At 60.4% G+C, this 27741-nt stretch overlaps 1 protein-coding gene across 2 annotated transcripts in view; it reads right to left on the reverse strand.

The window, feature by feature from the left end:
* The window catches only part of PITPNM3 (PITPNM family member 3), a 60039-nt gene that overhangs the window by 12493 nt on the left and 19805 nt on the right, over window positions 1-27741 (reverse strand). For both annotated transcript variants that reach the window (XM_055306102.1, XM_055306103.1), the window contains exons 3-11: window positions 27081-27188; window positions 17035-17082; window positions 8154-8230; window positions 7561-7796; window positions 5395-5584; window positions 4796-4918; window positions 4290-4471; window positions 2036-2208; window positions 943-1113 (exon numbers count right to left, since the gene is read on the reverse strand). In XM_055306102.1, the coding sequence (XP_055162077.1) occupies window positions 943-1113; window positions 2036-2208; window positions 4290-4471; window positions 4796-4918; window positions 5395-5584; window positions 7561-7796; window positions 8154-8230; window positions 17035-17082; window positions 27081-27188 (1308 nt within the window). The remainder of the gene's footprint in view (window positions 1-942; window positions 1114-2035; window positions 2209-4289; window positions 4472-4795; window positions 4919-5394; window positions 5585-7560; window positions 7797-8153; window positions 8231-17034; window positions 17083-27080; window positions 27189-27741) is intronic.

Consider the following 27741-nt stretch of genomic DNA (forward strand, 5'->3'; position numbering starts at 1 on the left):
TGGCACTGCAGCCTGGGTGCTCAGGCGTGCTCAGGGGCAGGTGACGCCCTAAGCACAGAGGGACACGGGGTGCACGGGGGACGTTTCGAAGCCATCTCTGTCTGTGGAAGCTCCCAACCAAGGAGGACTTCGGAAATGAAGTTTTTGTTAAAACGGGGGGGCGTGGTTGGTTCTGAGTCCTGCCTGAGCCGCGGGCACAGACCCTGCACCCGGCCTGGCCTGGCTCTCAGCTGGGGTCAGGGGCTGGGCTTCCAGTGACCATCCATGCCTGGCTCACCTCCTGGAGCCCCAGGGGCCACCAGCCCTCCTCCGAGCCCACCTGCACTTGCTCCCCCTGCCCCAATGCCAGGACCCAAGGCTCCCTCCTGCATGTTACCCACCAGGTTGGGATCCTCCCTGCCCTGCCCCTCCCATGTCAGGTCTAGCAGCCCGAGCGCTGGCCGCAGCCACAGGAATCAGGCAGGGGCCCCCTGCAGAGCAGGTGTGCACACATTTGGGCAGCCCAGAAGGTGAGTGAGGCAGCTGCCCTGCTGTCTTCCAGTCCGTCCAGCTCACAGGCCCCCTCAGCAGGGGCTAGGCCCTCCTTCAGCTATGTAGGGCTGGATGAGGACAGGGGTGTGGGGGTACCTGGTGGGGGCCACTAGGGGGGCTATGGAAGGTGGGGGTACCCAGTCAGGGAGCATCAGGGAGGGTGGGGGCACCTGGTGAGGGGCACTGTGGGGGCGGTGGGGGCACCGGCGGGGAGATCATGGGGGTGGGGGCACCTGGAGGGGGCATCTCAGGGTGGGGGCACCCTGTGGAGATCACGGGGGGCACCTGGTAGGGACATCGTGGGGGCACCGGCGGGAGCATCACAGGGGCAGAAACACTGGCAGGAGATCACGGGGTGGGGCACATGGCAGGCCCAGCCCCTGTTCAGTGCACACTCACACCCGAGCCTACCAAGCAGGAGGGACTGTCCATCGCCCAGCGGGAACCTCTGGTAGCGCGGGACGCTGACGGGCGGCACCAGGTGGAACTTGGGTTCCAGCAGGGGCTCGAGCCGCGAGGCCGAGGGGTCCGCGCAGTGGAAGAAGCTGTAGACCTGGCTGCAGGCAGGACGCACCTGGAAGCCTGGGGTAAGGGGACACGGGGGAGCCCCTTGCTTCTTCCCGCCCCCTTGACCCTCGGAGGCCCCTGAGGGCAGCTTTGAGTAGCCCCCCAACCACCTGCGCAAGGATTTGGGGGCTCCCTGCCACCGACAGGAGCAAAGTCGAGATGTGGAGTTGGGCATTCAAGGCCTTGCCGATCTGCCCACGCCCCAGGAGAGGCACTGTGGGCGCCTGGTACGAAGTTCCCTGCCAGCCGCCGTGCCCCCCTCTGCATCCTTGCCCCTCCTCCCAGTCACACTGCAGCAAATCCGCACAGCTTTCCCCGGCCTGGCTCCTGACCCGCCAGCAGACACATCGGCAGGGCATCAGCTGCGGGGGGCGTCACAGTCAGGGTGGGGCCGAGCATCTCACAGCTGCCCTGACTGCCCAGCCCGGCCCCCGGGGCAGCCTGCGCCTCCCACCCTCCGGGACTCCGATGAGGGCATCTCTGGGACACAGAGCTCATCACTTGGTCCCCAGGGAGCAGCTCATGCTTGCCTCTCGGGCCTGGGGTTAGCGGTACACGGGGGCGGGGGCAAGAGTTTGGGAACACTTCCCCTCACACCAGCAGGGGTCTGCACTGAGGCCCTCTGTCCACCTGGCTCAGGGGACTGGTCACTCTGCTGTCCAGGGAGCCCTAGGTCTCCGGGGCCACACCAAGGGCAGCCAGGGGCCTCAGCCTCCCCGCTGCACCCCGCTCCAGGCAGAGTTCCCCCTCCCATCCATCCCATGGAGGAGGCGTCAGTGAACACTGACAAGCCCCAGTGGGCCCTGGGGGAGCACAGGCACTCTGTGGACCCTGGAACACGTGGCAGCCTGTCCCTCCACCCCACGCCCCTGGCTGCAGGGCCCGACCCTGTGCCCAAGGACACGAGGCCTCTCAGGCCCCAGCCCAAGCCACCCACCGTCCAGCCCGGGCAGCACCGTCCTCCGCATGGCCAGGACCAGGCCCAGGGGCGAGCCGAAGAGGAAGAAGTCGGACACGTCGAAGTCCAAGCGACCCAGGCTGACCTCGGGCGGCTGGGACCCCCCGGCCGCAGGAGGCTCGGCCTCGTCCTTCAGCACACCGGAGTGGATGCTGCTCCAGGGAGAAAAGCCGGGAGGGCAGTTAGGGGAGGGCTGCGCACCAGGGTGCACAGGCTGAGTGGGAGGAGCCCAGCCCTCCACGAATGCATCCGCGGGGCTCAGAGGTTGTCGACACTGCCTCCACGCTGGCCGCTGAGGTCTGCCAACACTCCCCAGGCCCAGGGTCAGCAGGCCACATTCCCCCTCAGCATTCCCAGAGACAATTCCTGGGAAAACCCACACGGCCACCATCCAGTAAACCTGCATCTGCTCAGCAGGGCCAAGGACCTAGGGTTACTCGAACACCCCACATGATGGCAGGCCTGCCCCCTGGTGCTGGCTGTGCGGGAGCCACCCCGCGACCTCCAGCCCCATGTCCCTGAGTAGCCCGGCCCCTATGCAGACCCACTGCGTGGTGTCAGTTCTCCAGGGACTGGGCCTCTCACTATAATGCATGTTCCCGCAGACAGCGTGGGCTCCCGCCTGCAGCCGGCCCGTGAGCCAGAGCCGCGGGAGAAGAACAGCAACCCCCCAAACTTTAGCTGGCTCTGAGGCACAGCTTGGGGTGGAACACTGTCCAGAGCGATCCCCTGACTTGTGAATTGATGGAATCCTCAAGGTGGAGGGGAGAGGGGATGTTAGCAATAACAATGGGACTAGCACGGGGCAGGCGGCCTGCCCTCTGGGAGCAAGGGTCCAGGCAGTTGGATCTGAAGCCTCGGGCTCCCCACTCTCCCCATGAGGACAGCGCTGGGGTCAACGATACACATGTTGCATACAGTGCCGTCCCTAAACACACGCCAGCTCCTTAACTGCCAGAGAAACAGCCATCTGTCCCTACACCAGAGGGGAAAGCTGGCTGCGTGGAACCAGCCACCCAAAGCCTCGGACATCTTCTCTGAATCTGGGACCTCTCCCTAAAGGATATTTCAAGAATGAACTAGAAATGTTGCAATTTCACCTTGCAACCCCAACTTGAAACGTGGCCCTCAGGGGCGGGGGATGGGAGGAAGGCTTCCAACAGTCAGAGACATCAACACACAGAGCCTTTGATCCCACGGTTTCCCTTGCGGAAGCGCACCTGAGCAAACCAGCCCTAACACACACAAAGTGTCTCGCGAAGGTGTTCGCCAGAGCGCCACCTGTCAGAAAGAACTGGAAAACTCGGAAGAAGTAAGGTATCTATGCACTCAATAAAATATTCCCTATGAAGAACGTTCAGCAAGTATTTATTATACAGAGATAAAAATCAGATAAAATCACAACATAGGGGTCCCCGGGGGCTCAGGGATTGAGCATCTGCCTTTGGCTTAGGGCTTGACCCCGGGGTCCTGGGATTGAGTCCTGCATCGGGCCCCCCCGCAGGGAGCCTGCTTCTCCCTCTGACTGTCTCTGCCTCTCTCTCTGTGTCTCTCATGGATAAATAAATAAAATCTTCAAAAAAAATCACAACATAAAGGTTTTTTTTTTTTTAAGTAAAACTGTATGCAGACCACGTAAACGATATACACAGAAAGGAAATACTCCGAAGGGTTCAGAGTGGATCTGTTTTGCAGAGCTTGTGACGACCTCACGGTGCGTGTCATCAGGATAAGAGGGGACGTCCCTTCCTGGCTGGGCTTGTACCCGCCTGGATACCCGCATCCAAGATAAACATGCAGATGACTCATGGAACTCTGTGCAGAAGCTGCCGCGCTGGGGCCTGGGAGCCGGAACACTGGCCCCAGGGTATCGACAGCTGGCCGTGCCCCCCAAGAAACTTCCTGGCCCACCGGGGTTCTCTGAGGCCCCATCTGAGAAATAGTGAGAACACACACCCAGAGTGGCTCCCAAACACACCCGCATCAGCTCTTACACCACACTCTCAAAACCGTTGGCAAAGCGGCCGGCAGCATCTGCCCTTTGGCAGGAAGAAGGAGCAGTGAGGCTCAGGGAGGGGGCACCCACCGTCCTGGTGTCTGCCAGTCGGGGCAGAGCAGGGACAGGGGCAAGGTCCTGGCAGAGGCCCAGCACACGTGACCCGCCACAGGCCTCCTGGGGAACCATGAGCTGGGGTCCCCTGGGCTGCGGACACCACGCCAGAGGAGCACTCACCTCGACAGGAAGACGTGATGCTGGTTGATGGCCTCACAGTCATACGTGGAGGAGTCGCTCTGTTTCCGCGGCAATGGCCTTGGGGGCTCCTCATCCTCCGGTGCACTGGAGACATCAACGCTGCTTTTGCTGAGACGCTTACTGCTGGCCAGACTGCATGCCTCATCCACCGCGACGGTGTCCTTTGGGGTCACACAGAGGACAGGAGGGCAGTGCAGTCACCAGAGGCTCGGGGGCCCTACCTCCTCCTCCAGGCCCCATGAACCCTTCTCTCCTGAGATTTCAGGGCAGCACTGGCCCCCAGGAGCATGGCAGCCACATGGCAGAGATGGGGAGATTTGGGGTGCACCCAAAGGTACGTGACCCCAGGGACTCCGGACCAAGTCTTCCCTGAGCCCCATTCTTGTAGGATCGTGAAGCAACACTTTAGAAGCCAGCAATCATGGATAAGTGTGAAGCGCTGGCATCCCCTCCCCCGGGGACAGACTCCCCCATCTGGCCCGCACCTGCGTGCTGCTGATGCTCCCTTTCCGGCTGCTGCTGCCTGGGCTGTCCCCTGAGGGCCCCGCGCTGTAGCAGATGGCATCAAAGGCCAGGAGGCCGCCCACACAGTCCCCGATGAGACACACCTGCAGGAGACACAGCTGGGGTGCAAGTCCAGCCCACCAGGGACCCCTCACCCCCACCCAGCCAGGGCACCAGTCACCTGTCCAGGGGACACTGAGGAACCTGTCCCCGTGAGATACAGAGGGAGACCCGATGGGAGACAGGTGCTCGTTCTGCAGCCAGGGTCAGCCGGAGGACAGCAGGCAGGCTAGGGTCAGGGGTCAGGCTAGGGTTGGGGGTCAGAGTCGGACCAGGGTCAGCTGAGGATACACAGCAGGCAGGCTAGGGTCGGGGGTCAGGCTAGGATCAGGGGTCAGATTCGGGCCAGGGTCAGCTGAGGACACACAGCAGGCAGGCTAGGGTCCGGGGTCAGAGTTGGGCCAGGGTCAGCTGAGGACACAACAGCAGGCAGCCTAGGGTCGGAATCAGGCCAGGGTCGGGGGTCAGACTTAGCCAGGGTCCGGCTAGGTTTGGGCAGGCTAGGGAGGCAGTGTCCTACCTGCCCACTAAAGCCGATACCGTCAGGGGACTTGAGGAACTCTGTGTAGACTTGGTTGGCCCGCTCGATGACAGTAGCGACCGCATCCTGGTAGCGTGGAGACGAGATGGCCAGCAGGGGCAGTGCAGCCAGAGGGACATGGTCCTGGCTGTTGCCGAGGCAGCCCTCATCGTGGCTGTAGGGGTTCAGGCTGCAGACAGGGTCAAGGGAAGCCCAGTGGGCTCAGGCAGGGATCTGGGGCCACACGGGGCAGAGAGCAGAGGCACGAGCTGGCCACGGTTGGGCCCCTGTCTGGGGCTCAGGAGGGGGAGCTGGACAAGAGCCAGAGGAAATGGGGCACAGGCCAGGGGCTAGGGGGTACTGTGCTGACTCCCCTGTGCAACCCTGCCCGCGCCAGCCCGGCATGTGGGCTAGGGTCTCCTGGGACAGCTGCCTCCCCCAGCCCTCTCCTGCTGAGACCCCTGGGACACCCGACCTGGTGTGGATCCTGGTGGGGACAGATCAGAGCAGGCTTCCTGGGGGAGGTGGAGTTGGGACTGGGTCTCAAGGAAGGCTTTAGGGGTGCCTGGAAGGAGGAGAGAGCACCTCCCAGGCGTGGGGTCCCTGTGAAGCACCCCTGCCAGGTGAGCACGGGGCCCCACACGTGAGCTGTGTCCACCCTTCTCAGGAGAGGGTCTGGAGCCTTCAGGGGCTTGCTGGAAAGGTGTGACCCCCGGACGGACGACACAGCCTCCCCTACAGCATCCTTGCTGCCAGCGGACCATTCAGCCTCCCCACTTCCCTGCTCCCCTCCTGCAAGTCCCTCCCTCCAGGGGGCTCAGGACCCTCTAGACCCAGCTCCCAACTCCTGCTCCAGCCTCCCTCCCACCCCGGCCTGCCTCTGTCCAGGGGACGTCAGGCCCTCAGCCCATGGCTCTAGGTCAGGATGAGGGCGCAGCGTGGACCCATGGGGCACCTGACAGACGCAGGGCAGGTGCCAGGGCTCAGGCTTCTCCGCACAGGTGGCAGAGCCCTGGTGGTGAGCATGGCCGGCCCAGCAGCCCTTCCTCATCTCCACAGAGAACAAATGGGAGGAAACAGGCCTCCACTGCAGCTGTAGAGCGTTTAATTAGCAGAGAATGAGCTCCCTCCCAGTGGGCCAGCAGAGCCGCCTGGTGGGGAGGGACTGGCTCCCTGAGCTCCCCGGAAGTGGCTGGACGATCCATCTTCCTGGGGACCAGGGCCGGGGTGCTGACTCAGTTCTGGGGTTTGGACGTCTTGGGGGCGAGGACTCTGGCTCCTGGGGTTATTATGGAACAGCTTGGGAACTCCTGACCACAGGAGCGGGACAGAGCCTGCTTCACCAGTCCTGCAGAGCAGGGCCAGGGGCTGGTATGGACAGGACTCCAGCGTGCCTTCCCTGACTTGGGGCCAAGAATCACACCAGCTGGGGGAGCTACTGACTCATCTTGTCCCTCATCCAGCTGGGAGCCCGACCTGGGACCACAGGGGTCACAGGGCATTTGCTCCCGGGCCCCTTCCTGTCTCTCACCAGGAACAGTGAACCCCGTGTGCCCCGCTCCCTCCCCCAGGCTCCAGCAGTTCTGGATATGGAACTAGGGCCCTGTGAGCCTACTGTTCAGTCCCCTCCAGCCAGGGTCCCTGCTGGCAGTCGAGACATCCTCTCCCAGCCTGCTGATCACAGAGAACGCTGTCCCCACCATGAGGACGCAGCCGTGCATCACGGCTGACTCCACCTGTGCCAGGAGCTCCAGCCCGCAAGACCCTCAAGAAAACCCCAGCAGGTACTTAGGACATGACAATCCCCACTTTACAGACCAGGAAACCCGGACAGGGCAGTGGTCCCAGCCCTCGCTGGGCATCCACCCTGCCCTGTGCTGCCTGCCAGAGAGCACACATGCTGCTGGGAACCCCGGGGAAACAGCTTAGCCCCTCGAGGCCTCTGCAGCCTCCTCTGGGCCAGGAGGGCCAGCATGGGGAGCATGGAGAGTGGCTCTGCACCATCGAGGGGCCTGTACCGCCCGGCCCAGCACAGGGGGACACACTGCTCTGGACTCTCACTGGCCCCTTCCCACCCTCAATTCCCAGGGAGGCCCCGGCCAGGGGCACCCACAGCCCACCATCCCCACCAGCCCTAGCCAGCCCAGGTGGGCAGAGGGGACTCACTTAGAGACTAGTGAGAAGGCATCCGAGCAGACGGCAGGGCAGGGCACAAACTTGACGAGGATGTGGCCCAGAGCTGCTGGGAAGTGGGCCCGCGTGACCTTCTCCAGCACGGAGGTGAAGGTGTGGATGTCGGCTGCCTTGCAGGATGGGTCGCCCACACCCGTGTCCAGGATGTTGCCCCCATGCAGCACCAGCAGAAGGACATGTGTCTTGCAGGAGCGCTGTGGGCAGCCTTCCTGAGAAGGATATCCGTCGGAATAGAGACCCATGGACAATGGCACACAGACACTCTGGCTGGCGTGTCTCAGCTCCCAGCTGGGGGCCCCCCGGCTCCCAGTGTGGTGGGACCTCGTGTGCATTCAGAGGGAGGCACGCAGGCTGCCAGCAGAGCACGCGCCCTACTGTGGGGGCTAGAAGGGTCCCAAGAGACCCTCCTGGTTCACACAGGAGCCAACAGCCCAGAGAAAGATGAGCACCTGCCCGGAGTCACACAGTGAGACCAGTGAAGAGGAAGTCAAGTGTCCACCAGCCTGGGGCTCTCCCAGAAATTCTGACCAGAGGTGGGCCCAGACACCCTCAGAAGCCCAGCCCACCTCATTGTCTTCATGGATCTCGATGCTTCCCTGGGCTGGGAACCTCTGTCTTCTCAAGGAAACCCGGTACAGTTCTCCTGTGGGGGGAAGAGAGGACTCAGCGCCGTGGGACCCCCAGTGAGGGGGCCGCAGGTACTCCCAGCTGGAGGGACAGCGTCTGGCCCCACCTCCAGGCCAGCAGGACCAGAAAGTGCAGGGAGGCCAGCACCATGCAACCCCTGAGGCCCACAAACAACTGCCTTGCCTTCCTCCTGGGTGACAAGAGTGCCTGTAGGAATGTCACCTGGCGGCATCTGCTTCCAGCTACGGACGCACATGTGGGCTGAGCATGCCTCTGAAACCTGGATGCCTGTGTCAAGTATTTTATGCACATCTGCCTAAAGCCAGGAGAGGAACAGCACGGCCTTGCAGGGGGTCCCCTGGGGCAGGTGGACCCCTGAGACACACAGCAGTATCTGAGCCCTTGCTGCTCATCACCGGCGAGCCCAGGATGAGGCCGTCCTCGCCTCCCTCGGCTGCCACTCCTCCTCTGGGGCTGCTTGGCCCAAGCCTTCATCCCTGTGCCACAACACATCTGGCGGGGAGGATGTCATTTCCTCTGTGCGGCCGAGCCACAAGGCCTGACTACAAACCGCTCACATGCCTTCAACGACGGGAAGCTCACTCACCTCCTACAGCAGCCAAGTCCACAGAGTTGGTCCTTTCTGTGTGCGCCCCCGCCCCATCGAAGAGCCTGCTGCACCTGCTGGGGGTCACGTGGGGAGTACCCCCACTCCCGGGGGGCTCTGAGGGAAAGCCTGGGCAGGGGAGGGCAGGAGCCCATGGAGATGTTGCATCTCCCAGCCACTGCCCTGCGGCCCATGTGCTGGGCCAAGAACACAGACCCAGAAGCTTTTCTGCCCAGGGAGGTACACATGGCAACTACTCGGTCCCCGTAGATGGGGCCTGGGCTAAGAGTAACTGCCTTCTGAGCTCGGGCTGCAGCCCACACAGTGGGGAATGGTTTGGGCGGCGACGGTGGGGTGGCCCAGGCACAGAGGATGAAGACCTCGGGGTGAAGTCCCCCGATCGTTCTCCAACTCCTCAGCCACCCGACTCTCTACCACCACGTGGACTCCGCGCCGGGCCCTGCGCTCAAGACAGGCTCCTGGTAACACACACCGGGAACAGGCCTGGTGTTTGCTGAGTGGCTACTGTGGCCCAGGTGCTGCCACCAGTCCCTGCAGTCACTGGTTTTGTTCTCTGCACATTAGCCCCATTTCCAGGCAAGACACTGAGGCTCATGTGCCCCGGGTCATGTGCTCCAGGCCACACCCCTTGTGAGGCCGAGTGAGCCCACATGCCCGCCCCATATCTACCGGAGGACCCTGCCCTGCTGCTGCAGGGGGCGACACCACAATCCCCCGGAGGCTGCGCTCACACAGTCCGCCCTGACTGGCATCCCTAAGAGTGGTGGGCAGGGTGCCCAGCGCAGACCCCCCCAGGGCACAGCAGCCATGCTCTGCAATGCATGGGGCCCCATGTGTGGCTCCAGGCCTGGCGGGGACTGGGCGACACCTCACTTCCGAGGTAGGACAGAGCTGTTCTGAGGCAAGGGTGCATGAGCCCAAGTCCTGCTCTTGGCAGCTGTGCGAGCAGGACTCAGTTTTCCGGTCAGGCCCGGGCGGGCAGTGCAGCAGGCCAGCCCAAGGGCCATGGCAGGCATTGTGGGGCCGCGGGTGACAGGGTCGTGGCCACCCTGAGCCCTGGTGTGACCATGGGCTCCGACTGCATTGCTACCAATTAGCATCGCAAGCCCACAAATAAGCGGCAGGAAGACATGAGGGCCCTGTGGTCACCTGGGTGCTGTGCCCTCGGCGGGTGGGGCTGATCCTGCACCCTCACTGACCATTCACACCAAGGGCACTGCGTCCTCAGGCCCCGCCAGCAGCCCAGCGCCCCCACGCCTCCCCCACCGAGGGTGACGGTCTGGCTCCCCTCTGTGAGCAGAAGCCACACAGGTTTTGCTCCCAGGGTGGGAAGGCAGGGAGGCCTGACCCGCAGAGCTCGGTCTGGCCTTGGAGGATGGGCTAACAGGACCCAAGGAGCCCAGGGGGAATATGTGTCTGGCCCACAGAGGCAGCCTCGAGGCCCCCCAGCCTGGGCCAGGCCCTCAAGCCTTCTGCTGCTCCAAGAAGCAGACATTCCCGCCCGCCAGGTAACTGAGGCCACCCCAGGGTGGGGTGGGGTGAGCCCACGGCTGTTCCTGGGACTGTGTCTTGTAACCACTGTGCCGCCCCGCACCCCTGCTGGCCCACCTCGCCCCCAAGGCACCTCCTGCCAGCTGAAGAGCCAGGGCATATCCGCTGAATCACGACCTCGGGAGGCATGAACCACCATCATCCCTCTAATTACCCAAGTGCCACTCTGCTCTTGAGGTGGAAGCCGAGGTCAGCACCCATGCGCATGGCCCACGGAGCAAAGCATCACCCGACTCGCGGTGGGGTCCACCATGTCTGCCCCCTGACGCTGGCCGCCGCCCCCACCTGCCCTGCACCCCCGCACCTGCCACCCCCACTGTCGAGGGAGCAGAGCCAGGCCCAGCCCATGAGCACGTGGCTTGTCCCCGCGAAGGACCCACTCAGTGCCCCATCCTCTGAAACACACTGAAGCCCACATGCAGGCGGATTCCAGGGGTGAACTCCCTCCACAGGTCTGCAACTTGCTCTGGGTGGGAAGTGGGATGTGCAGTGGGAGTGTCGGCGACAAACCAGAGCCTCGTTCCCTGGCACGTGGGGGGTCTGTGGCCCTGACCCCCCAGTGGCCACACACAGACAGGTGCCACGCCAAGGACAAGCATGGAAACGGTCCAGGGACGGGGACAGGGACCAGGACAAGGATGAGCACCCCTGTCAGAGGCAGGTGTTGTCTGCATGGTGGGACAGGTGGTTGTTTCTGACTTCTTCTCATTCTCAGGGGAGCCCAGATTCCCTGTGGTCCAGCGAGCACGCATGCATCCACGGGCAGCTGTCAGGCTCACACGGAGCCACAGCCCCCACTTCACCAAGTGCAAGCACCACAAATAAGACTGAGTGTATCCCTGCCCTTGGAGCTGAGGGAGGCAGGACAGGCTCGGGGTGGGGGGGATGAAAGGGAAAAGGAAGGCCTGTGAGGGAGCAACAATGGTGAAACAGGATGAGTGAATCAAAATCCCACATTTGGGTCACAAAGCCAACTGGACATCACAGTGGCCTCCTGCTCCCCTGGCCAGGGCCCAAATGTGTGTCGTGTGTCCAGGTGCCTGAGGAGCTCAAAGGGCCTGGGGTCACGTGACACAACCTAGGCTGGGAAGGGGGCAGCTCTGCGGGCAGGTGCTGGGGTCTTCATTCAGAATGAGGAGGAAACATGCCTGCAGCTCCGGCCACTAGGGGGCTCAGTGAGCCCAGTGACTGGGCAGGAAAGTGGTGGAAGGGGGTCCCTGTCTGGGGAAGGGCAGGCTTGAGGGGACGTGGTAGCCCTGCACATCCCCAGGAGCTGCTTTCGGGTCACAGGACGGAGGGCAGGGCCCAGCTAGCGAGGTGAGGCGGCTTCTGGAGAGACCCATGGTGGCCCGGAGGGAGGCTGGACAAGCTGGGCAGGGGGACACCAGGGAGGGGGGCGCAGGTCAGGCTGCGGGGATGGATGGGGTCCCTGCTGTGACAACTTAACCCCTGCAAAGTCAGAACCCATCCCATCAGCCTGGATTCACCTGCTAAGAGGCTCAGTGCCCAGGGGGACAGTCAGTCCCCCACAGAGGCGCTGGCCCACCCTGAGGCCTGACCGCTGCCTGTGAGCATGGGGGCAGCTCCCAGGGGCCACTGCGTGGGTGGACGTGGCCCAGGCCAGGAGCAGCACCACCCGAAGTCCAGCCTGAGGCGGTTTCCAACGCAAGGCTGCTAGAGACCCTCCTGCCCTGGGAAGGGCCCTGGGAAGGGCTGGGCACCTGCTGTGTTTGCCTTGCCTCCTCCCCCAGCGTCTCCGGCTCCCCCCCCCCCCCCCCCCCGTGTTCATCCCTGGGGGGTCCTGCAAGCGCAAGTGCAGGGCTGGGGAGGTGCACTCAAGTTCCAGGCCGGGCATATCCACCCTCCTGAGGCCGAAGCTGCTCTTCCCGATGCCTACAGGGTGCGGCCTGCCCACAGGGAGGAACTGCCATCCACCCCCGCCAACCTGGGCCCTACGGGGAGGCCGGCACAGGCCAAGGGAATCAACTGCGTCCTACCCATACCCACCTGCCTGCACGCTGACCCCCGGCAGGTTCCAGAAAAAGGACAGCATGTGGCACTTATACACTGGCCCGGGTACCTGGCCTTGGAAACCAAACCAGAGGATGCCCGCTGATCTCACCCCCAGGTCAGCATCACATGGCCGCCCGGGCTATCGGGGAGCAGCCGCTGCTCATCCATGGCTGCAGTCGGGGGCACTTGGAACACGGAGCACAGAGTGCCCCTGACACCCCGGACCCAAGCTGGAAGGCGCTCGTACCATGCTAGACCCAGCTGCACCACTCGTGCTGCAGACACAGGAAGCAAGCTGCATGCCCCCCCCCCAGGACACTGCTACCCAGTTCTCACAGCCACGGTGGCGACACAGGACAGCCTTCCCGAGGCCACTGGGCTGCCAAACCTAGTGAGATGCTGAAATAACCTGGAGACACGATCACCGAGACCAGCAGGGGGGCAGGACAGTGCGGGCGCCACCGGCGTAAAAACACGCAGACACCTGGGTATTTGTGGGATGCGTGTGTGCAGGGAGGAACCAGTGCCCGGTGCTCCCGGCGAGGGGCTGGGCAGGCCACGGGGCGGCAGGAGGGCGCGCAGCACCTTCGTCCTGGTAGAAGTCACGCTGCTGACGGGCACGGCCTACTCAGGAGTCGGATTAAACATGAGACTTTCCTCTGATGCCCGTGTAGCAGCGCCTCCTCTTCTGAGTCACTAATTCCTATTATCCCACTGCTGGGGTTGCTTGGGTTCCATGTAGCGGCTTCCTGGCTTTTGTTTCTAGACACTCTTTTGTTCCCAAAAGAAAACCAGAGATGGTCTCAGGCTAGAAAGAGACCCCGCAACCCCTGGAGGATGGACGACCAACCGCGAGGGCCCAGGATGTGGGACCACCTGGCTGCACGGGTGGGAGCCGCCCAGGCCGGGCCCCAGGCCCCAGGGTGTCTGCAACCCGAAAGCAAGGTCCTTTCCCTGGACTCCCATTCAATGCCGTGTCCAGGCAGGCCTTGTTTCTCCTGCTGGAACTCTGACGAAGTCGTGGGCCAGCTTCTGCGTGCTGCACAACGATCCTGGGCCCCGGCCCCACACTAGCCTCTCCTCTGCTTTCCCCTCCACTCACCTCCCCCCTGAGCTCCAGCACTAGGCCGCAGGATGGTTCTCGAGCCTCTCCTTCGTCCTCTCACCATGGGGTCTTTGCACATTCTGCTCCCCAAGCCCCGACTCTTCTTCATGCTGCTCCTGAAGCCTCAGTGGTCCTTCCCACCCCCACCCCTCACCCCCACCCGGGGGGGGGGGGCAGGGGGGCGGGGGGGCGGGGCTTCCAGCCTCCCTCTCCTCTTCGCAAAAGCACGGAGGCTCTCTGTTCTGGGACCCAGCCTCATAGTGTCGGCTCTGTGGTGTCTGCACTCATCAACTCCTCCATCCTCCCAGCTGTGCCCTGTGTCCCCCAGCCAGGGACAGGGTTTGTTCACGCTCCACATAGTCCCCAAAGGCTGTCCAGATGCCAGTGTAGGGAAGATGCTCACCAAGTATTTTTCAAACAAAGTCATGAACAAGTATTTTGCTCCCACTCAGGCCCCGGTGTAGGAGGCTGAGGATGCCCCCGGCACAACATAGATGTGTTCATGTGCACGCCGAGGAGCACGCACAAGCGCATGGGCATACACGCACATGTACACAGGGACAGACCGCGTCGGCACAGACACGCGGAAGGGGCCCCCCCAGGCAGCCGTCTGCCACCCTGAGCTCACTAAAGCTGAGGCTAAATATAGCCTGTCTGCAGCTGCGCGCAGGCCGCCCACATGGCTGGGAAAAGACACCCGATCCCTGCGGGGCCGCGGGCCAGCTGTGGGCAGGGGCTAGTGCCCCTGGGGCTGCTGGGGGGTGGCAGGCAGGCGCCCAGGACAGGAGGTCCTTGCTGGCCGTCCCAGCATCTGAGCCACTGGTTGGTCTGGTCACAGGCTCCAGGTGGTGGGATGCGAGGTCAGGCCCTACGCATAGGGAGGCGGGCGCTGCTCGGCATCCACATCTTCTCTGTCCCTTCCGGGTGGCCACAGCTGTAACAGGTGAGGCGGCCATGGGGCCAGGCTGGGGACAGGAGCAGGGTGGGTCAGGACTAGCCACAAAGCCGGGCTCTGCAGGCGGCCACGTGGAGGCTGGGTTGGGACAGAGACCACCCGGGTTCAAATGGAACCAGGCCTGGCGCTCAGCCTGCACTCTGGTCGGGTATTGGTCCAGGGACAAGACAAAGTTCAGAGTCCCACCTGGGAGGGAGAGGTGGAGCTGGAGAGCTTGAAGGCAAGGAGGGCAGCGTGGAGGCCCGTGTGGAGGCCAGTGTGGAGGCTGGCAGTTCTGGGAGACAGAAGCCAGGCAGGACCTCCAGGTCTCTGGCTAGAGTTTGTGGAAATGACACTGTTCAGCCTGGAGGAGGAACAGGAGCAGCGCCGGGGAGCAGACGGGGAGCCTGGGGCAGGCCCAGGTCAGGCCAGAAGCCGTGAGTGTCACTGGGCTTGGAGCAGCGTGAACTGGCAGAGGGGACCAGGAGGCGCGGAGGCGACAGGAATGCAGAGGGCGCCAGAAGGTTGGCACCATGACCCGGGGGCTCCCCTGGGCTCCTCGAACAAACGGAATGATCTGGTGACAAGTAACGGGCCGGGTGGAGGCTGCAGGTCGCCAGGCTGTCCCTGCTGCTGCAGGATGGAGGCCACTCGGCGTCTGAGAGGGAGGACTCCTGGGCAGCACCTGCCACACGTGCCACCCACACATGTCCGTGGGGCCCAGGAGGACGCATCCCTGCGCAGGGCCAACCCAGCGGTCACAGGATGGGCAGAGCCCTGAGCACATGGAGTTCTGAGCGACCTTGAGCCAGCAGCCAGGCTCATGGAGGGCCAACAATACATGAAGGCCGTTCGCGCTCTGTTCTGGGGCAGGCCTCGGGTCACGTCTCCACAGCCGAGTAATGGGAGCTCCGGGATGTCGGGGAGCTGGCCAGGCAGGTCAGGGCGCAGAGGCTCGGGGACTGTGGGGAGCTCGCAGGAATGTCCTGAGTGTCCTGATCTGGGGCACCTCGTATCACCTCCTCCTTTGTCTCTTGCGAGGCACATGCATGCACACCATGGACGGCCAAGCACCTCACCAACGCCCTGGTTGTGTACTTGCTGATTCGGGATCGCGAGCAAACAGAGCTGGACCCCGCACGACCTCCATTGTCTCAGGCAAACAGAAGTGTCCAAAGGCCGAGCTTTGTGGACGGCGTAAGCAGCTGGATGAACAGCAGGACTGCCAGTCAGCCACGTTCTCAGGAGTCCTCACCATCCACATGCTAGCCTCAGACTCAGCCCACTGGCCCCGCAACCTTGTTGTCTCGTCCCCCTGAGTGAGAAGATCCTGAGGAAGCAGACGTGGGAACAGCTGGTAACAGAATCCAGATAAAATCCATGACCTCGGTTTACAAGCCAAATAAAGGAGATTTCACCTTCACAGAAACACACATTTTGTTTGGCCGGGTCTAGGAGCGGCAACATGGGGTCGGCCCCGATGTGTTCCCTCCCTGGGACATCTTGTGTGGAGACGCCATCCCGCGACTGCCAGATATTCCCAGACACGAACGAACCTTCCACCTGCAAACGCCCCATCTCGAAGCTCAAGGGTTCTTCCACGCAGGTGCCAGTCCTCCGCTGCCCCCAAGGACTCCAGGTATGCTGCAGAGAGCCCCCCGCACCCTGCTGCCCGCATTTCTCAAGGGAGCAGTTCCTGACCCCTGCCACCTTCCCGTGGAAAACACGACCCAGGCCCCCTGACGCCCCATCTGCCCTGTGGCCAAACCCGCCACTTCCCTGCTGCCCCCCCATCAGGAAACGTGAACCCACCAATGTGTCCGGGTCTTCACTTAGCCGCCTACGCGGGCTGAAATCTGGGTGCTCTGGGACATTGCCACGCTCATACCGAGCCCCTGCACTCATGGCCTGGCTTTGGGGGAGCCCTCAGCAGAGGCACCCAGGCCCCCCGGCCCCTGACGGGCCTTGTCTGCACCTGCCCCTGGGCGCTGGAACACCTGCCACAGGTCAGCGATAGACGGGCCTGGGTTGGGTAGTGGGCAGCTGCGCTGGGCCCCCGAAGCCTCAGCCACAGATCCAAACAGCAGGACAGACACTGAGGGGTTCTGAGCGTTTGCACCCCTAGACATGCCTGGGCCCCCAACCCTAGCCTCCTGATGAGCAATGCTGCCAACACCAAGCACTTGTTTGAAGCCACCCCCCAAGTCCCCTTGGGCATCCAGGGAGGACATCCTGCGTTGGCCGCGGACACCCCCTCCAGGAAGTCCCGACGGACCTAGAGACCAGGACCTGGAGGTGGGGGTGCGCGGGGGAGGTATTATGACCCAGCACCATGTCAGTGCCTGCAGTGGCCCAAGGCCAAGTCACCCAAAAGCACTTGCCCCGAAGGCTCCGAGGGTTTGCACTGCCTTCCTATCCTCTTTCCACTACACACAAGCAACACATGAGGCTTTGCAGGGTCCCGTCTGCCTCTGGGCACAACAGCCCCCCCAGCCGCCCTGCACGTGGGAACCTGGGGCCCCAAGGAGCTCAACTGATGGGGGGCAGGCCCAAGGAGGCCGAGCCAGCCAGGGGTCGGCCATCACTCACGCTGCTTCTCCTGGAGGGTGCTGGACGTGCACGGGGTGCTCCCATCTCCTGCAGAGAAAGAGAAGGAGCGTGAGCAGGTCCCCACCATGTCGCCAGGCAGCCCTTCCCAGAGCTGGGGTGGGCAGGGCCTCTCACCTACTCACCACACTGGGGGCCCTTCGTGCCCCAGCACACCCGGAGCCAGGGAGAGCGGGGCCTGTGTGCCTGTCCTCCCGCCTTCATGGGGCTGCAGCTCCCTGGCCTGGGTGGGGGCAGCCGGCCCTCCCCTCTCCTCCCATTGTCCCCACCCAGGGGGTCTCCAAGTCCTATGGGGTCTGTGTCTGAGACTTGGGCCCCACCATGGAAGGGCCGTCCCCAGGCCTGGAATGGTGCTCACACTCTCTGTGCCCCTCCCCACACTGCGCACAACCCAGGCCAGGCCCGTGGATTCTACGGAGGTAGCTGGGGTAGCCCCCCCGCCCCCCCCCACACACACACACGAGAGGCCATTTTCCACAGCCACAAAAGTCACAGAAACTCCTCATTGCAAACATGGAAGACGCCAGCAGACGCAAAGGAGGACGACACAACTGTAGGACTCCCGGCCTCCTGGGCCCTGCTCCACACGCATCTTCCGGAACTTCGGGGCTCCCATCCCTGCCTCTGAGCTCCCTACGCGGACCCGGGGCAACAACGAAGCACAAAGTACCCTTCCCATACTTCTGGTTCCAGTGTAGACCATTGCGCGACCAAGTGCCAGCACCCAGGGCCATCCTCCCAGGGCTGTTAGGATAACATTCCGCGGGGGTGGGGGGATTTCACAATGACACCGCTGGGGGGAAGCTGCAAAATCTCACCGTCCTAGTTATGACGGCAACCGGCATCTTTGGGGATGCAGAACTCAATCCCAGGACCCCGGGGTCACACCCTGAGCCGAAGGCAGATGCTCAATCGCTGAGCCTCCCAGGTGCCTGTCTTCGTGCATTTTTAATGACTTCCTTAAAATCACACGTCCACAGAGAAGTCTGGGTCAACGGGCAGGGACCTGGGTCAGGCCCCCATGCTCACAGCCAGCCCAAGGTCTCTGGGGCCCCTGTATGCTGGAGTTGGGAGCAGTGTGGGCAGGAACACGGGTACTGACACCTTCCGGGCCAGCGCCTGCCCCCCAGGTGCGCTCGCTCCCCATCCCACAGATCCAAGGATGACCTTATTCAGAAAGAGGGACATTAGCCCCAGACCCAGGGCCCTTCAGAGCCCTGACTGCAGCACAAGGGCCGTTGGCGTTTCTTGGGCAACTGCTGGGGGCCAGGCCCTTAGGGAACGGGCCATGCATGGCTGAGGGACCAGCAGGGTCTGATTCATGACCGTCCTGCTCCCTTGCCCAGGCCTAGGGGTGACTCACCCGGCAGCTTACAAGCCACTGACACCACAAAACACGTTCATTACCGGAGAGGGAGTGTGACTTGTGTCCCAGGCAGAATTTCAGGGGCGACAATGTCTGTGTGCACTGGAGCGGGAGCCAGGGGTGCAGAGCCGGAAAAGGCCAGGGGAGGGTCCCCAGGACACACGCGGTCCCCACTGGGTGAGGGACGTCCACCCCCAGGAGGCCATCCAGGTGAGCCACCCACAAGCAGCAGCTTCCCAACTTGTCTAGCACGTCCCCCGCTCCTGCCCCAAGGGGGCTCCTGGGATGGGGACAGGAGAACAAGAGCGGGTGTCCCAGGGAAGCTGGGCTGCCCCACACTCACATGGGCAGTGAAGCCTGAACCTGAATGGGGCCTCAAGGGGCGGGGAGATGCCTCGGATCCCACCCTCCGACCCCAGGACCCTAGGGACAGCAGGCGCTGGGGAGGGAGGGAGGGAGGAATCTGGGGCCCACAGTGGGAGGCTGGGCTGTGCTCCCTGGGCCTGCTCACCCGGCTGTACCTCTGCCTGGCCTTCTTCACCTGTGGACACTGCCAGGAACTCCTGCAGACAGGACAGGCCATGGGGGGGACAGAGGGCATGGAGGCAAGGAGGGCATGGAGAACACAGAGGGAATGGGGGCAGGGCCTGCGGGTCCCCAGCCCGCAGAGTCCCATGCCTCTGGGTCACATCTCCTCTCTACAGATGCAGACCCGCCAGCGGCTCCCCACTCCCCACCTCCCCAACACACCATGCTCCCCGCCCCGTCCCAGGAGCCAGGGGATCACGTCCACCAAAGGCTGAGGCCTGGGGAAGGAGGGTGGGGCAAGCACTGGGATAGGGGGCCTCAGGGAGGAAGGTGCCAGAAATATCCTTCCCAAGGAACAGGGGGGCAGCAGCTGGGATCCTGGGGTAGAAAGGCCCCCACCCTCCTGCTCAGGGAGCTCCCCACACACCCAGCCTCCAGCTCCCCAAGCTGCAGGGTCGGGGCTCCCTCATGACCTCCCACCTGGACCCCTGCTCCCCTGTACACCTTTCTGTGGCCTCTGATCGCCTTCTCATTGGGCTTCCAGAAAGATCTTTCGAGATGGTGGCTCTTGCTCCAACTACTCTCTGGGTCCCCAGGGCACCCCTGAGAAAGCCAGGACCCCTTACCACTCCGAGCTCCCCGCTGCTGCGCCCCCTCTTGCCTCCCCAAGATCTCGGGCCCTTACCAGCCCCAGCACCTTGCACCCTGACTTCAGGGGACATGAACCCCCATGTGCTTGCCCAGAGTGCCTCACTTCCCGACCCCCCTGTGCATCTTCGCACCTGCTGCTCCCTCTGCCTATCGCGCCCTCAGGGTGCCCAGAGCCAGCAAGGCCTCCTGACCCTTCCACCGCCGCTGCCTTGCTCCCACTGTTGCAGGTGATCGGCGCACTGGATGGTTCCTACCACATCCCGCTGCCCCGACCACACCCCGCACCCTGCCACACCCCGCCGCTCCAGCTGCACCCCACCCGCCTGCCCCACCCCATCCCCTGCAGCTGGCAGCATGTCTGTATGTCGACCAGTGCACGTGAGCTGAATGCACAACAGGGGAGGGAAGGCATGGACGCGCGGTGAGCCCTCCCTGCTCAGGTCCCGAGAGGGAGGCGAAGCACACCCTCAGCCAAGGCAAGGCTGTGGGGAGGCTGTCTGGAACAGGCCAGGCACCGGGAAGGCTCCCCTACGACCGGCTCCACTCTCAGCAAGAGCCCCCAGGCGGCTCTGGCTAGAACGTGGGGTGAGCAGGAGAGCAGGGGGTGCCTGGAGACAAGGAACACAGGGTCCACGATGGCCCCTCCACACCATCCCACGGTGGACATGCAGCCACGGCGAACTTACCATCCCCCGGACAATTGTAACAGCGAGAAGGAGGGTGAGCAGCAGACTCCTGGCCTGCGGGCCCGGCTGGCAGGTTTAAGCGTCTGTTCGCGGAAGGTGCCTCCCACCTGCTGGCCTCACGGCAGAACCAAGTGACTGGATTTGCAGCACAGCGGGTGGAATAGGGCGAGTAAGCCGACAACATGATCCAGCCTATTCCTCCCGCCCCAAATCCCTAGAAAATGACCCCGAATACACTTCCAGGAGTTGGTCTCAAGCAGAATCATAAGACAAGAAGGGGTGCCCCAGCAGACCAGGCGCTGCTGGGTGTCCCCCAGAGGGCAGACGGCAGAGGGCAAGGGTGGAGGAGGGCAGGGCCGGCCACAGGGTTTGCAGAGCCTATGCAAGATTTTCACGTCGCATCTTTCTCAAGCAAGACTGCATGTGGGGGCCCTAGTTCAAAATCATCACAGATTTTAAGATGTCAGCGGCAGAGCACGGAATCCAGTGAGAGACACTGGTAAGTGCAGAGCTCTGGATGGCCACAAAAGTCAAATGTCCATTAGGCCAACTGCCGATGGAGCCGAGCAGAAGCTGCCACCTGCACCCTGCAGGGGAAAGCCTGTGGCCAGAGGACAGGCAGCTCGCGGCGGGGGGGGGGGGGGGGGGACGGGCCCCTGAAGGAAAATCCAGGGGCCAAGGAAGCTTCTAGAACTGCCAGGTTGTGCCACCCCACCCCACCCCCCAGCGCCTGCTTCCACCAAGCAGAGGCATCTACCCTCAGGTGCGGGGAGGGCCGAATGTCTGAGGAACAGGACACCCTGGGAAGCTAAAAATACCAAGAAACCAGAAGCTAATGTCACCCAGCCGCATGCTCTGCCCTCCCCAATAATTAGATGACAGCCGTTGGCAGCACACAGATGCATCACATCACCCAGACACAGGCCAAGGGCGGAGGAAGCGTAGCTACGAAGGGGGGTATGTGGACTGTGGCACCCAGTATCCCCAGGAACACCAACTGCATTGAAGGAAGATGCCAAACTCGGTGACCCGGGGGGAGGGGAGTCCAGGAAAATGGATCTGCGGACCCTGGGGCCAGTCAGTGGCAACAGTGATGCACAGCCCTCAGGCTCCAGTGAGCACCAGGATGACCTGAGGGCAGTTAAAGCAGGATCTGTCATGGGGCACCTGGGGGGCTTAGCGGTTGAGCATCTGCCTTCTGCTCAGGGCGTGACCCCGGGGTCCTGGGATCAAGTCCTGCATCGGGCTCCCCGCAGGGAGCTTGCTTCTCCCTCTGCCTGTGTCTCTGCCTCTCTCTGTGTCTCTCATGAATCAATAAATAAAATCTTAAAAAAAAAAAAAAAACAGGCTCCGCGAGCCTGGGAGAGGGCTCCCAGCTCACATTTCTGACAAGTTTCCAAGGGATGCTGAGGCTCCTGGTCCAGGAACCACATCATCTAGGTAGGGCACAAGCCAGAGTCCAGGAGGAACGATGGGGAAAAATAAAAGAGCTTTCTGGAAAAGTGAAGGCTGAGAAGTTGGTCGGGGCCGCCCAGGTGGTGCTGGCATCCCTCCTGTCAATAAGAATGTGGCCTTGATGACATCCAGTTTGTTTCTGAGATGGGAAGAGCCCTGCCTGTGAGCAGCCCCTTAAGTGACAGCTTGTAGATTATTGGTATAAATTATTCAGAGAGACACATGTAAACTCTGCTCATAAGAGATTAGCAGTGTGTCAAGGACCAAGTGAAATACACCCCAAGAATGCAAAGCCGTTTGACATACGAGAATCAGTTGTAGTAACAGGAAACAGGACCCCACAGGACCATCTCAGTAGGTGCAGAAAAAGCATCTGGCAAAAATCCAACACCCTTTCACAATAAAAGCGCTGATCAACCCCAGAATAGGGGAGAACTGACTTGACCAGGTAAATGACAACTACAGAAAAAGCAACAAACAAAAAACCTGCAACGGACACCATATTTAATGGTGGAGAACTGAAAATGCCACCAAAGACTGGGAACAAGACAAGACGTCAGCGTTCACCATTTCTATTCAGTGTTATGCTGGAGAATCCAGGCAGGGAATTCAGACATAAAAAAGAAATAAAAGGCACCCAGGTTGGAAAGGAAGAAGCAAAACAACCTGTTTGCAGATGACATGATCTTGTACATAGACAATCCTAAGGAATCCTTATTCCCCAAAAATAAACTTAATAAATGATTTCGGCAAAGGTGTAGGATATGGGATCATACACAAAAACCAACTGCGTTTCTATATACTTACAAGTGATCCGTAAATTAAATTAAGAAAATAACTTAGTTACAACGGCATTGAAAAGAATAAAATATTTTGGAATAAATTCAACAAAACCAGTGCAAGATGTGTGCCCTGAAAACTGTAAAATGTCACTGAAAGAAATTAAAGACCTAAACTAATAGAAAGATGTCCCGTGTTCACAGATTGAAAGACTAATATTGTTAAGATGGGAATACTCCCCACATTGATCTACAGATTCAACACAAACCCTCGTAAAATCCCAGCTGGGTTGTTTTTTTGGTTTTTTTCTGGTTTTTGTTTTGTTTTATTGGTTTTTTTTTTTGCAGAAACTGAGAAGCTGATTCTAAAATTCATGTGGCAATACAAGGAATACAGAATGGCCGAAACAAATGCTCAAAAGCACAGCAAAGCCCATGGACTTCTGCATTTTCTGCAAGTGCACAGTAATCAAGATGATGTGGTCCTGGCCCAAGGAATGGAATTGAAAGTCTAGATATAAATCCATGTTTCTGATCCATTGGTTTTTGACAAGGGGGCCGAGACAATCCAAGGATTGTCTTTCCAATATGTGGTTCCAGTACAATGGGTTACCTGAAGGCACAACAAGGAAATGGAACCCCTACCTCACACTCCACATAAAAATGAACTCAAGTGGATCAAAGACCTAAACCTAAGAGCTAGGCTATAAATTCTTAAGGGAGAACAAAGGGTAAATCTTTATGACTTTGTATTAGTTGATGGTTTCTCACACATGGCCTCAAACACAGTAACAATAAAAGCAAAAATAGGTTAAGTCAGGCCTCATTAGAATTTTAAGACTTTGCATACTGAAGGGAATTATCAAGAAGGTGAAAAGACACCCTCAGAATGGGGAAAAGTATCATTTGTAAATCAAATCATTGATAAGGGCCTAACATCCACAATATATAAAAAACACTTACAACTCACCAAGAGAAAGACAAACAACCTGATTTTTAAAACTGGTAAAGGGCTTCAACAGACATTTTTTCAAAGACGATGAGCAACAATCAATAATCACATGAATGTGCTCACCACCCTCAGTCACTGGAGAAACGCAAACCCAAACCATAACCTGATCCACTGTGTCACACCGCTAGTGCAGCTTTCATCAAACAACAATGACGAGTGTTGTTGAGAATGTAGAGAAGTCTGAACCCTGGAACAACACTGGGGAGAAGGGGACGTGGCGTGGCCCCAGCTCTCCCACTCCTGGGTGTGCGCCCAAGAGAACTATAGGTGTGTCCCCACAGAAACCTCATAGCAGCGTTACTCATAAGAGTAAAAAAAAAAAAAAAAAAGTGGAAATGACCCGAATGTGCACCAGCTGATGAATGGATAAGAGTTATCCATTGTTCTGTTGTTGTGCCACAAAATGGAATGACGTCCTGGTTTGCATTACAGCCTGGGCAGGTCTCAGAAACAGGACGCAAGGTAGACATCAGGTACAAGAGGCCACTTCTTGTTGGATTCCGCTTCTACAAAACTCTGGGGTTTTGAGGGGTGACTGCTGACATGTACGGGATTTCTTTTTGGGGGGATGAAACATTCCAGAACCAAGTACAAGTGATGGCTGCTCAGCCCCACAAATATACAAAGCATACAAAAAGCACTTGAAGGGGCGCCTGGGTAGCACAGTTGGTTAAGCATCTATCTGCCTTCAGCTCAGGTCATGATCCCCGGGGTCCTGGGATCGAGTCCCTTATTGGGCTCCCTGTTCAGTGGGAAGCCTGTTTCTCCCTCTCCCTCTACCTGCCACTCCCCCTGCTTGTGCTCTCGCTCTCTAATTTAAAAAAAAAAAGCACTTGAAGAGGGTGGGTTGTATGGTGCGTGAATCATGCCTTGGTTTTAAGGCAAACTCGGCAGGACCTACTTTCCTAGGACAATTGTTCATGGCAGCTCCGAGCTTCCCAAGAGCGCTGGATGCAAGCACCTTCCTGTTCTGTGCCAGAATCTCACTCAGGGATCTTTGGCTAATTAGCTCACACCAAGGTGCGTGTGGTCTATTTCCATCCATGTCCAACCCACTAGGAGACTGGAACTTAAAAGAACAGGGGAGATGGAAATGTTGCAAAGCATGGGGCGAATCCATGGCACCTACGGATTGATATCAGGTTGTTATGGGGAAAAACCCAGAGCACACGAAAATGAAAAGAGGATTGTTTAAACACACACATACACAAAAGCAAAACCCTCCTCCCAAGAAAACCCAAAACAGACTCCACAGAAGAGCTGACCAGACAAATGGCAACAGCTGGAGCAGACAGGACTGGGCAGCTACTGATTGGGTTGGAGCTGAGGAAATTTCCAGAGGCCAACAAGGACCCAAAAGGAAGAGCAGGAAGGGCAAGATGAGACCCAGGTGTGGCATGTCCCTGAGGCAAGTCTGATAGGGGCAATGGAGAAAGAAATACTTGAAAAAATGATAAAAAGAAAATGCACGTGTGTGTTTATGTGTGTACATGTGTATGTGTGTGTATATAAATACATACACATTATATGTAATCACTGTACACGGATGCACGAATACATCGTACTTATGTCGTGCGTGTCATGTGTGCATAGGGAGTAGATACTATATCATACATCATGTATCGTACCTGTATGTGCATACATAGGACACGTTATATCATCTTATATATCATTCATCGTCATACATCGTGCGAGCATGTGTATAGAGTATATGTTACACATCATGTGCCGTCAGGAACACGGAGAGCAAAAAGCAGCTTTGGGACATTCAGGCAGAGCTCAGTAGGTGGCTACTGAGCTGAGTCAGCAGCCTGGGGACAAGGTTGTGCCTGGACACAAACTTGGGGTCGGGGGGGACCCCAAGGGCCAGTTTCGAGGGCAGCCTTCTCCTGACCTGCTCTCGGTCCCTCTGCTGTCCAGACTCATGCCCAGGGCATCCCTCTAGATCCCCCCGCTCAGCCTCCTCCTGCCCCAGGTAGCCCCGGCCAGGACCCTACTCCTGGGCTCTGCGCCCCATCTGGGGCTGTACCCACACTACACACGGGGCAGCCTGTGTGGTGGTGGATGGCCCTTAGGGCTGAAGCCCATCATGAGCTCCCAGGGGCCAGAGGTTCCTCCTCCTCGCCCCCCCCATCCCCCCGCACTCTCCTGCTGCCCCCTGTGCCCAGGGAGACCCCAAAAGTGCTGTCCCAAGGATCCAGCCATGGGGATGCCCCGCATGCATCCTGGGGTGATGATGATGGGCCCTGGATGCACAGGGCCCTCCTGGCTCCCCTGATCCTCACAAGGTCGGTTCCAGCCCCACTCTGCCCACGAACACACAGGTGCCATTGGCTTTCATGGCTGCAGAGCCAAGTCCACTCCCAGGCCCCAGACGGTGCCCAAAGCTCCCCTCTGCAGCCTCCTTGGCCATCCTGGCTCTGCCCACCTTGCCTCACCCCTCCCCAGCTCACACTGTGCCGAGTCTCCATCCGCGGGGCAGGGGGTAGGGAAAGGACAGCCTGATGGGAGGTCAGGGCACATCTGGGTTTGTCTTACTGCCATGGAGCACCAACGTGGGGAAGCACCTGTACCTGCTGACCCCTCCTGGGTCCCCCGGCGTTTGGGACAAAGGAAGGAGCTGTCCAAGGGCTAGGCTGTTGACACGGGGCTGTGACAATGGGGGCTTTGCCTCTGGACTGGTCCCGGGGCCAGCTCCCTGTGAAGGTGCCAGTGGCCCTGGGGCCTTTCTTTATGACCATGACCCCCCACACACACCTCCACCACCATCCAGCTGGGAATCAGGACCCCAGGGATCTGTGCCCACTGCCAGTAGCTCTGACGACCTGGGGCAAGACCCAGTTTCCAAGAGCCTTGGGCTCTTCACCTGCAAATGGAGCAGTCACCCCCCTGGCACGTCTACTTCCCAGGACAGCGCTGGGGGGGAGGGGGTTCCAGGAAGGTCACCAGCACTGAGCCGGTTGCCACCCAATGCCCTTCTCCTGGGCCAGGCGGGACCACGTTGCCCAACGCCCCCTGAGGGGACGGCCTGGCCCAGCCCAGGAGGAAGGAATGACTGTGGGAAATGAGGGAAGGGAGCCGGAGGGGTGCTACACAGGGTAGGGAAGGGATGGCCCCGGGCCACATCTGACCCCCCTCCATCTTGTACACATCACCATGTCACTTTAGCTCTCCACACCCAAAGGCAGGAGCCTGAGACACCAGCCTGCCATGTCTGCAGATGCGCTCCCGGTTGCTCCCACCCATGAAAACCCTCCTGAACGGACCCCCAGAGACTCCTGCACTTGCCGCCCCAGCTTAGCAGCTCTCCCCACAGCACAGGCCCAGCCCTCCAAAGACACAGCTGCACCCCTGCATCCCTGGGGGCAGAGGGTAGAAGCTCAGGTGTTTACACAGGTGCCCACGAGGTTCCTGCAGGGACGTGGATCCAGGCAGGGGAGGCGCCCAGAGACCCGTGACTGTCCTCAGAGCCGCGGGTTCCAGCCCAGACGCCCACACACCATCCCCCCGCAGCACGTCCATGCCTGGGGCTCCGGGAAGCGGAGTCTCACCCTGATGCTCCTCCAGCTTCCCCATGGTCTCCATCTGCTCCACCAGGTCATTAGAATTCCACTGGCTCATCCCAATGAGGATGGCATTCTTCCCTTCGGCCACCTCCTCTGTGGGCAGAAGCAGAGAAGGCCGTGAGCATGCAGCCCGCACCCCGTGAACCTACCTGTGGCCACAGACTCCTGCCATGGAAGGGGTGTGTGCTCTTGGACAGCTGCAGCATGTTCCGGAAACTTCCATCAGGAGAAAGCACGAGTGCTGTGCCCTATGGGGCCCCAACATGAGGGGGCATGTGCGAGCGACACCGAAGACCCCACTGCAGTGTCCAATCCCGCCTCCAGGAATGGAATTTCCTGAAAGGAAGTGTGTGTGGGAGGAAAAGGAAAGCCACCCCTTGTTACTTAACCTCTCCTAGCCTCAGTGTCTCCATCTGAAACATGGGAGCAGCAAGGTCTACACTACACTACAAAGCTGTGGTGAGGGTTCCACGAGGCTGTGGGTACAGGTCCTGGTGTGCATTGATGAGCAGGTTACAGTCACTGGCCCGTGTGACAAAGGGGTAGCTCCAGGATGTGGGGTGCAAGTGGGGTAGGGGCAGCTTTGTCTGCAGGACTAGGCGGCGGAAGACTGGGCTCTCATGCCAAGTCTGTGACCCTGTAACGT

This window comes from Nyctereutes procyonoides, unplaced genomic scaffold, assembly GCF_905146905.1.
Source record: "Nyctereutes procyonoides isolate TBG_1078 unplaced genomic scaffold, NYPRO_anot_genome, whole genome shotgun sequence".
NCBI classification, from domain to species: Eukaryota; Metazoa; Chordata; class Mammalia; order Carnivora; family Canidae; genus Nyctereutes; species Nyctereutes procyonoides.